Source organism: Apium graveolens, chromosome 8 (genome assembly GCF_009905375.1).
Source record: "Apium graveolens cultivar Ventura chromosome 8, ASM990537v1, whole genome shotgun sequence".
Classification (NCBI taxonomy): Eukaryota; Viridiplantae; Streptophyta; class Magnoliopsida; order Apiales; family Apiaceae; genus Apium; species Apium graveolens.
Window position 1 is genome coordinate 251517288 of NC_133654.1, and position 11305 is coordinate 251528592.

General features: G+C 34.1%; 1 protein-coding gene across 1 annotated transcript; it reads left to right on the forward strand.

Moving 5' to 3' along the window:
• The first annotated feature begins 890 nt into the window (after positions 1 to 890).
• LOC141677521 (katanin p80 WD40 repeat-containing subunit B1 homolog KTN80.4-like) lies at positions 891 to 11305 on the forward strand. The gene is made up of 18 exons (XM_074483494.1): positions 891 to 1291; positions 1656 to 1786; positions 2085 to 2202; positions 2353 to 2579; positions 3140 to 3242; positions 4235 to 4305; positions 4423 to 4497; positions 4587 to 4730; positions 4833 to 5067; positions 5244 to 5828; positions 6259 to 6318; positions 6397 to 6518; positions 7923 to 8021; positions 8677 to 8751; positions 8921 to 9033; positions 10369 to 10485; positions 10576 to 10644; positions 10730 to 11305. Exons 1-18 carry the CDS (start codon positions 1261 to 1263, stop codon positions 10791 to 10793), a joined length of 2439 nt encoding a protein of 812 aa, XP_074339595.1. The 5' UTR covers positions 891 to 1260; the 3' UTR covers positions 10794 to 11305.

The following is an 11305-nucleotide window of genomic DNA, read 5'->3' on the forward strand; positions in this document are numbered from 1 at the left end:
TGTTCACTGATCCAAATTTGGGTCAGGGTTGGAGGATAATTTGGGGTAGTCTGCCCCAAATTTGAATTTTTGGATCACTGTTAGAGATGTCCTGAATAACTCTTAGGTTATTAAATTTGAAATCAAAATCGAATCGAACACCGTTGGTTCGGTTTTGATTTGTAGTTTACGACTTTGGTTTGAAATAGTGCGGTTTCGATTTTAAAAGTTAATTTTCAAAAGTTATAGTCCTTGCTTCCCTCAATTGTTCACACTTGGTTTGGTAACGGAGATTAAGAAAATTTATAAAATTTGTGTATAAGGAAAATTAGTAAAATAATAAGACCGATCAATTAAAGACAGTATTAAAGTGGACAAAATTAATTACTAAAATATTTAAATAATTTTGGTATTGTACACTTTTGCCTTTTTGAAGTTTTTTGTCAAGAAATACTTTCACGTGGGTAAATTTGGGTAATAAAATATTCGGCTGAACTTAGAATAAAGCGAGAACTTGCACAAATAATAACACAATTAAATCAAACACCAACTTTTATAATATATATATATATATATATATATATATGAAATGCAGAAATATATATAACAATAGAAAATATATTATTAGATAGCAAAAGTAAAATCTAACCCAAAGTTATTCTTTTAGTTAGATACTAGTTTTACTAGTTAATATTGATTATATATTAATAATAAAATGAAAAGAACGGAGAAAGACGTTAAAAATGATTTGGATAAAAACATTTTTAATATAAAATGCAATATTTATAACCCATCGAAACATTTACATCCAGGCGAGAGTATCATAAATCCAACGGTGCAGATAACGTGTTGATTCTAGGTTTGGTAGTTGTTATAAAGTGAATCAGAACAAAATAACAAAAGGGAGGTAAAATAAATTCAAGCTTGCCCCTTTCAAATTTTTAATTGTTACACACACCAAAATTGTAAGCATCTATTAAACTATACAATACAAAAATATTTTCAAGGTTAAACATCACTACTCACATTCAATCATTTCTTGTCAAGGGGTCTTTTAAATCCCTAACCCCACCTCAAATTCAACCTTTTTTCTTCAAATTCACTGCTTTTTATCAACACCCATCTGAAAATCTTGAATTTTTAGTTTAAAGATTGGATTTTTATGAGATTCTTCAAGTGGGTCATTGAGATCTGAACTTTGAAGATGATTCTTGATGTGGGTTTGCTTTAGTTTTAGTGATTTTAGGGTTTTCTTGAAGTTCTTTATTTTGAAGCTTCATTATGTCCACTGCAAAACGTGCTTACAAGCTGCGTATCCTCTTTACTTATGTGTGTGTTTTTGTGTGTGAAATGTTGTTGTCAGTGATACTATATTGCCAATGTACTTTGTGCTGATTTTTTTTGTTGTTGTGTATTTTTTGTATGTATAGTTTTGTGAATGTGATAGTATGATTGTGATGCTGTAGATCTTTTTGGTTAGATAGGTATATAGGATTTATTGGGTTAGATTTGGACATTTTACAAGATTTTACAGTTGAAAAGGTTTTAAATTTGTCGTTCTTTTGGAAAAAAACTGAAATTATTAGGAAGAGGAGAGTAAATACTAATTAGTAATTTCTATATTTTACTAGTTTTATTTGTGAAATGTTTATTCTTGACTCTGAATTATGTAATAGAGGAATTTGTAGCTCACTCTTCGAGCGTAAATTGTCTCAAGATTGGTAGGAAGACATCGAGGGTTCTAGTAACTGGAGGAGAGGATCACAAAGTTAATCTTTGGGCGATTGGCAAGCCAAATGCCATTTTAGTAAGTTCCTATTTATGTTCATGTTACTTTTAAGTTTTGAGCTGTTTCATTTAGCTTATACTTTAGTTGCACTTGAAAATAAAGAATTTGGTTACATAATTTAGTTTAGTTAGTAGCTTCTCTGTACAGGCATATTCAGAATCTGTATCAAATATGTAAACTATGTTGAAATTAGTTATATCGAAAACTACCAGTGACTTCTCCGAGCTGCATAAAGCATTTCCTAAGCATAGTCTTTGATTTTTTTTTATATTCCTATAATTTTTGTTTATGTAATATTTATCAAATCTTTCTGCAGAGCTTGTCAGGACATTCTAGCGGTATTGATTCTGTTAGCTTTGACTCTACTGAAGTGTTGGTAGCTGCAGGGGCAGCAAGTGGTACAATTAAGCTATGGGATCTAGAAGAAGCAAAAAGTAAGTTCTCATGATTTGGTATATATGCGGTTATATTATGTCTTTTGCTATCATAGGTATTCCGTAATACATGCAGTCGCATGGTGTCTTTTGCTATCATATGTTATCCGTCAGGACATTGGACTAAACCACAGTTCTTTCTTCCTCTAGTTGTTCGCACCCTTACTGGTCATCGATCAAACTGTATATCTTTGGACTTCCACCCATTTGGTGAATTTTTTGCTTCCGGATCATTGGACACCAATCTAAAGATATGGGATATTAGACGGAAAGGGTGTATTCACACCTATAAGGGCCACACAAGAGGGGTAAATGCAATTAGATTTACCCCAGATGGTCGTTGGGTCGTATCTGGTGGAGAGGACAATACTGTGAAGGTTTGAATTATTCTTACATGTTCCCAAATCCCACTGCATCTAGGTTTTGTGGACATGCATTCATATTAGAGCATGTAATGCTTGTCAGAGGTATATGCATTTTTTAATTGCATTTCAAAAAATGCCTAGACTATGAAGTTAATGCACATATACTATTAAGTTAATACGTATCTAGCTATTCTTGGGAATGTTGCTATCTTACTCTTTTTTTTTTCTTTTTTTAATCTTAGCTCAAGCTATTTAGCTTCCTTTAGTAAACAAATCTTGGCTCATATGTTTACTGCACTATGAAAAGGCATTGTCATATGTTCGTCTACTTAAGTCATAGACTCCTTTTTGTACCCGCAGAGTTCTGCACCAGGTCATCATCATATCATTGGCATTATAACTATCAAAGACTGAAGTTTAAAATATTTTTTTTTTTAGCTGTTGAGGAACTTAGTTCTTAGCTGCTTATTTAAATGCATTGTCATGACTCAGAAGCATTGCACATTTAATTTTGTTGTACATATGTTCGTATGAGTGGAACTATAATCCTAAATAAATCACTATTGTGGCAGCTATGGGATCTTACTGCAGGAAAGCTCTTACATGAATTTAAGAGTCACGAAGGCCAGATTCAATGCATAGATTTTCATCCTCATGAATTCTTACTTGCTACAGGTTTGATAAAATATTAATATTTGCAGAATTATTTTTCTTAAATAATTGCTATAACTCATCGTAAGATTGTTTATCATTGCAATAAGTTTTCTGCGGTACAATGTTATATTTATCGTTCTGGTTAATATTAATTCATCAGTCATTTCACCAGGACATCCTCTACCCATCTCCACATCCTGTCAGCCGTCAGGTCTATGTGCAGTGACCCATTTAGAATTAAGGCTGACCTACAGTAGATTTCCTTAATATATTTTAGAAACATCTATATGTTTACACTAATTTCATGCACACTCAAATTATGGAAGGGGGCAATTTATATTGAAAAAGTAGTCAGCACGTAAAAAACTATACAATTAAAAGTCCTAGTACCTTTTGGTTGTACTTGTGTTGGGTAAAATTAAAGATGGCTGAGGTTGCAAGGTTATATTTGGATATTATATTTAGACATAGTTTATGCTTGCTAATCGGGCTTGATCGGTAATTTTTTTGGAGGATACTTAAGGTTATTACACTGACATCTCCAAAATGCAGTAGAAACTGGTAGCTAAAGACACGGAAAAGAGACTTCTTTTTTATATACCCAAATTCCCTGTATTCATCAAGGACTCATGTTATATTACAACCTTTATGATAGATTTACATGATTATGTTATATATGACGGAACCATAGGGTTGCAAGTCCAAGGTAAATTCCTTGACCAACTACGGGTGTACGTCTACCAAGAGATCAAGCATTGATATTATCTGTACTTGGCTATACGCTAAACAATTAGCATAATAATTAAACTATTTCTTTCAGTAAAACCTAACAGTAAGAACTATTGGCCCAAACTTTCAAAGGCTCACACTGATGACTGAACAACATGACAAATGTTCCTCTCTTTATCTCCCATTATACTGCACGTATTATAAGCTCACTCCATTTCCTAATTTCATCACAAATACTGTCAAATCCATCTGATTCACTGCTGATACTAATCTATGTTTTACAGGTTCATCTGACAGAACTGTTAAATTTTGGGACCTTGAAACCTTTGAGCTTATAGGATCAGCTGGTCCAGAGGTGAACTATATATGTGCCTTTGTGTGTGTGACTTGGTTCTGCATTTAAATAATTTTTAGTTTGTGTATATATTCTTTTACATGCACTCACCATTCAGTAAAACTGTTTTAAGCCCAGACCACTGGAGTACGCTGTATGACTTTCAATCCTGATGGGAGGACCCTACTTTGCGGTTTGCATGAAAGTCTGAAGGTAGCCTTTAGGAAACTAATGTTGATATACTATTAACTTATTTAGCACATTTTCACCCACTTATGCATGTAATGATGCTTTCCATATAGGTTTTTTCATGGGAACCAATTAGATGTCATGATAGTGTGGATGTAGGATGGTCCAAACTATGTGATCTTAATATTCATGAGGGAAAGCTACTTGGTTGTTCTTACAATCAAAGTTGTGTTGGAGTATGGGTTGTGGACATATCGGTAATATTTCTCCCCAGTAAAAAAAACTCCATGTTGCCTGCATGCCTAGAAATCTGATTTTAGACTAATGTGTATGTTCTGGTGACCTCTAACCATTTGCAGCGTGTTGAACCGTATGCAATTGGCAGTACTCCTCGATCAAATAGCATCCAAGTGCCAAAGGCTAATATAAGTGGGAACGTATCAGTTTTGACGGAAAACACTGCAAAGACTAGTACAGGGAGGCTCTCTGTTTCACAAAATTCGGATTCAGTAATGAAGGAAACAAAATCTTTTGGGAGGCTTTCAGTGTCACAGAACTCCGAACCCATCAATAAGGAGTCAAAATCTTTTGCATGTATGCCCACTTGGTTTTGCTACTCTGTACTTGTGAATTTGTTCTAGACTTCACATTCTATATATTCATAGCTATGTTCTCTTCTTTTTCCCGAGCTACATGTTGACTAAATTCTTTATCTTTATTTTAGTTAAGTTAAATCCTGTTTTCTTCTCTTTCATTGTATATACTTAAAGCCGCAGGAACTACACCTAGTACACCTCAACGGATAATTCCAAATGTTGGGCCAAAGTCAAGTACAGTTGGTTCTACAGGCATTTCGACCACAACAGCACCAAATGTTGTGTCAAAAACAGGTTCAGTTAGTTCATCGAGCACTCCTGCTGTAACAGCTCCGAGGAGAAATTTGCCAAAGATCCATGCGGCACCCAACACGTCATTTTTTAATAAGTCAGAAGGTGTATCGGTAATTGTTCCTAGAAACAGTGCAAGACTGGATCAGGCAGCTGAATCAAGACGAGAAGGAGTTTCTGGAAAATCAACGTCCCTAACTATGCAGTCAAGGCCATCAGCTTTTCGGAAATACGCAAGTAATAAAGATGATCCAGAAAGGGCCAGTGTTTCAGGACAGTCTGAAACTGAGGTGTTCGCAACCAGTGGGTTTAGTGGTTCTGATAGAAGTACTGTTCCTGCTGTTCCGATATCGTCAATAGGAACTTCTGCAGTTGAGAGAAATCTAAAAGAAAGTAGATCTTCTGTACCTCCTAAATTTCAGATGAATTCGGTGACAGAGCCACCTAGTAGCTACACGCATGAAAGCTGTATGTGGTGAATTATCATTATTAAAATATTTGCAATCTCATATTCTAATATACCATCGTCGTTCCTGGCTACTTATTCTTTATGTGTAGTTTAGATCTTTGGTAATATGAAATTATTTGCTAGTCCAAGGCCTCCCCTGTTCCACTGATTAATAAATATATGATTAGATAGTCTTGGGAGACTAATACGCTAGCTGTCTGTAGGATTATCAAACAGAATGCCTGGAAACTGAACGTCTTCAACATGCAGATACATCATGTTGTTTTATTCTTTTTAGGACATTTCTGTTAGTCATACTAGGACTTGGTAAACGGCTAAACGCTATGGTGTATGGTAATTGTTCTTGCATCAGCTGAAGTTTCAGCAGTGACACCGAATTCTTATTTTAACAATTTTTAACTATTGATGTTAACTTTATTGTCGTCGCAGATGAGAATCGGGTGCATAGAGTAGATCGAGATGCTTCTTCTATGGAAAATCAGAGAGGAGGTAGGTTCTATTTCTTGTCAAGTGTATTGCCTAGGACATTGAGTATGGAGCTCGCTAATGATATCTAATGTTTTACAGTAAGGACACGTTCTCTTGTTGCAAACTGGGAGAAGAAAGATAGATTTCCTGGTCATGAGGGTTATGCTTCCAGCAATCCATCTGGTGCCGTCTCTTCTGTTAACACACTCCCACTTAATGTGGTACGGTTAATTTGGAACTTTGCACTTATTTCCTGAATTTTTTGGGTGGGGGGGGGGGGGGGGTAAACATGCGCCTGATGTTTCAAGAATTTTACTGTGTATTTCATCCTATGTATACTCGTTAATATGTAGAATAAAATTTTGAATATAACATAATCTAAAGAATCCCTCCTAGCTTCATGATGTTAGAGGACAGCTGGTTACTTGACATGAAAAAGAATCCGTTAGATACCTTGTTACATTGGTGGCTTTCTTTTATGTTATACTAGCCAGTAACTCAGTGACACTCAGTGAAGAAAGATGTTACTCTTATATTTATTCAATGATATACGACAGTATAGACTTAAAAGTTTATAAAGAGAATGATATATAGAGGACATGTAGTAATTCAGATGCAAGTCTATCCTTAAATCCGAGGGCTTTCAGTCTGTCACTCCTATCTCAATTTAGAACTTCGAATCCCATTTTTTGGACTTCGGAGATTTGCATGACATATAATTATCACCAAAGTGGTAACAGTTCATGAGTACATATGTAGTTAACACATTCATTGTGTGCCGTTTGGCCTTGCCTTGTTTTCCAAAATAAGTCTTTATTTTCAGAAAAAAGTATGTAAATGTGTACTTTTTTCTGAAAGTAAGTTACTTAATTCTGAAAGTTATGGATATCAAACACGCCCTTGGACTAATTCATGTTAGAAAGTTAAATATGCTGTTCATAATTTCTGTACTTCTAAGAAATTATGAAGGCTAGGTAGCACCTTTTTGTATTAGAGTATACAATTATTTTGTAAAACTCTAAAGCTCTGTTTACAGTTCAATTGTTGAAGACCAAACTATCTGCAAAACTTTGAACCACTTAGTTTTTTATGACGTTATATACACTTTGGAATTTATCATGCAACATAAACTTCATAAATCTGAAAGTAAGTTACTTAATTCTGAAAGTTATGGATATCAAACACGCCCTTGGACTAATTCATGTTAGAAAGTTAAATATGCTGTTCATAATTTCTGTACTTCTAAGAAATTATGAAGGCTAGGTAGCACCTTTTTGTATTAGAGTATACAATTATTTTGTAAAACTCTAAAGCTCTGTTTACAGTTCAATTGTTGAAGACCAAACTATCTGCAAAACTTTGAACCACTTAGTTTTTTATGACGTTATATACACTTTGGAATTTATCATGCAACATAAACTTCATAAATTTGAAAAGAAAATCAATTAAGATAAGTAAATATTACAAGAGATAGCATATGAGACCTTCTTTAGTCAGTCAACCTCTTTTTCACATTTCACATTTTATTAGAACTGGGAAATTGACAGATGTTGGTGTTAGTTTTATTATCTTTGTTGCTATAATTATTGTTTAACCTAAGAGGAACATCTTTATCTTCTAAAAAGGAAATGGAGCCTGCCAACGAGGAAGATACTATTTCAGCCTTGATGGAACCACATAATCAATTTGTTGGCTCATTGCAGTCTCGTCTAGCGAAATTGGAGGTAAGTTCCTTACTGTTACTGTTATTAAATCATATAGAACTTGAATATCAGGTTGTACGTGCAAGGGACTAGGTTTCCCTACTTATTTTGTTTCAGTTTTTGGATTTGCTTCTTTTTTGATTTATCTCAGTATAAGTTAGCAAACTTGTCTTCTTATCTATGTTCTTATCTATGTGTCCAAGTCAATGTTCATTGATCCCACCCTTATATTAGTGTGACCTCATTGCTTCTTTCATCTATCTTTGTATCCAGTATTCATCCTATATATCCCCATGTCCACTTTATATTTCTCACTCTCACTTTTACCAATCCCATTTTTATTTTTCTATGCAAATTTTGTTTTGTGAATTGCAAGACAACCCGGTGCGCCGCTCCATTTTTATTAATGTTATTTTACCGTGGCATACATTTCTGTCAACAAATTTACTAGGATATGTATAGTAATAACACCTGTTTCAAATGCGAACTTGTAAAGCATTTCAAGAATTTAAAATAAATTGGAAGATACAAAAATAATAAACCTGAAAAATTAAAAATGGTAAGAACTTATTGTTCTTTGAACACCTACCTTTTATATTTTGTTGCAGTCCTTTTTTTTCCTTATATTGCATGTCTTTATTAGAACATGACAAAATTAATACAATTTTTCTGGCAGATGGTTCACAAATACTGGGAAAGAAATGATATTAAAGGGGCCATTGGAATGACGCAGAAGATGTCTGATAATGCTGTAAGTATCATTTAAGCTTATCTATGAATCTTGCATAAGTTGGAAACCACCTTCTTTATATCTTTATATTTTTACTTTTGCTTACTTTCCTACCCTTTAATATAAAATGTGTTAGTGTTTTCATATATACCACTTTTAATTCTAAATTCCTAATTGTGGCATAATGCAGGTCCTTGCTGACATTGTCAGTATATTGACAGAAAAACCTGACATTGTTACACTGGATATTTGCACTTGTGTTTTGCCACTCCTGGCAAGCCTTCTTCAAAGTGAAATGGATTGGTAAGAATGACTGCTTTATATGTGCTATGATATTTCTCCTTCCAATTATATATGTTTCATTATCTGATCAAGGTCTTGGTAATATTTCTGCCGTATATTTTCCAAACCTAATAAGAAGGGGGGAAACATGTTTACTACAGAGAAGCGATGGAGTCTAAAGTTCAAACAGTGACACTAAGATAAAAATTAGTTGAAATACTTTAACTTAAATAAAATTAAGTTGAAATACCTTAACTAAGATTACACATGCATTTTTCAACCTGTAAACCTTCTACAATCTGCTCTGGGAAAAAATAATAGGACTTTAGAAATTCTGATAAGGTTCTAGCTTTTGTCAGAACGTGACGGAAAGGAAATGAAGAGAGTTCTTCCTATCTAGTAATCTGCAGTGCTTTCTATGCTTAAGTACAAAAAGGGAGAAGCCGATCCTCAAACTAAATATTTTTATCTTTTTATCAACTGAACACGTTGCTAGGTCTAAAATTGTGCGTATATTTCTTCTCTTGTTTGGTCGAAGGTAGGAAGTGGTGATATTTTTGTCTTTTTCTGGAACATTTCAGTAGTCGAAAGAATCTATATCTGTACTATATTATTATAACTGAACATGGGCATCATTCGTAGTCGGTCGGTAATATGTAATGTAATTACCAAAGGTCTAGATTTCAAATCCCATTAACAACATATTAAAATTAAATATTTGTTGTATTAACTACCTGTAAAAGAGGTGTACAACTTCCTGGACTTTAAATGTGATTGAACTGGTAGACTTCTATAAAATCAAAAGCAACAAGCTACCACTTTATTATGGATCTTTTTAAAAAAATAATTCTATTGTTTTCCTCTTTTTAATTGGTGCTTTATTGATTGGGTTTCTCGTTACCTTTTAAACTCACAACTACTTGTTTTTTTATTTGCCGCCATCCTGGTAGATAACTAATACTCAACAGTTCATGATATTTAAGGTAAAACATTTGGTGGTTAGTCACAAGTTACACTCACATATGTTGATATGAACTATCTCGCTTTAGTTATTTAAATAAACCTTTAGTGGCTTGATTATTTGTCTCATATAATGATATGATTTTCAGTCAAAGAAGTGACTTGGATAAATAGACACAAAATGGATTAGACAAATCTTTTTTGTTGATAACCTCGGACCAACCAATTAGATAACAATTATTACGTAATAGTGCACAACTCGAAAACAGCTTTTCTTCTCAGAACAAAGTGTTTCTAAAAGTTCTTGATAATCAATGGACCGTTTGTATCTATATGCAATTACGAATCCCTTAAAATGTTGAGCACCTTGCATGAATAGACTATCTTACAATATAGGCATCAAGGCGTATCACTGGAATTGCTGATTAAGCTTGTGAAGATGTTTGGTTCAGTGATCTATTCTTCTTTATCTGCATCATCATCCGTGGGTGTTGATATTGAGGCGGAACAAAGGTGTGCCTTAACTCTTCTCATACCTGTTGAACTGTTTTTCTTTTGTAACTATTCTGATTGAGGGCTTTTATTTTTTATATTGGAGCTAAGGCTTGAACGTTGCAATCTATGTTTTGTCGAGCTTGAAAAGGTTAAGGGCTGTCTACCTGTCCTCACCAGGTATGTAATCATACTTCAGCTCTGCTTTTGAATTATATTTATATAAGATAAGACTAAATTTGCTTCGTTGCTTCATATTCAACAGGAAAGGGGGAGCCATAGCCAAGTCTGCACATGAACTAATGATTGCACTTCAGGAAGTCTCATGAGTAAAAAAACAGTGATTGATATACAGACTACATAAGGTGTGATTGTTTTGGAACTAACTTCTAATCTGCTTGATTGATCATTTGAATTGTTCAATGCTGTCGCCTTGTCTGGATGTGCACAGTTCCCGGCCTTTGTAAATTCAATGTAAGCTGAAGCATTACCTACTGATTCTTCTAATTGACTCAAACTTGAAGCCAAGAGATGACCTTTTATTGACCTGGTGCCAGTTGATTGAATTGTTTCGGGCATCAATCATCAATAGGCTTTTGATGGAAGAGAATCCATCAGGAACTCTTCACTGGCTAACCTGATATCTAGGACTGTTGCTTGTATTTGTAGCTCCATTGTTTCAGATGATGTATTGATTTTATATATAGCAATACAAGTGGTTATGTGTTCAAAGCCCTTTGTTCAGTGTATTTTCCAAGCACACACTTCATGCCAGCCCTTGCTCTTGTAAGTATTAGCAACCCAACTAAATCTTAATATTAAATCTATCATGATTTCTTTA

Coding starts and splice junctions, on each gene's coding strand:
- LOC141677521 (XM_074483494.1), top strand. CDS start 1,261: ATGTCCACTGCAAAACGTGCTTACAAGCTGC. Junction 6,519..7,922: donor ACACACTCCCACTTAATGTG/GTACGGTTAATT, acceptor TCTTCTAAAAAG/GAAATGGAGCCTGCCAACGA. Junction 8,752..8,920: donor AGAAGATGTCTGATAATGCT/GTAAGTATCATT, acceptor GGCATAATGCAG/GTCCTTGCTGACATTGTCAG.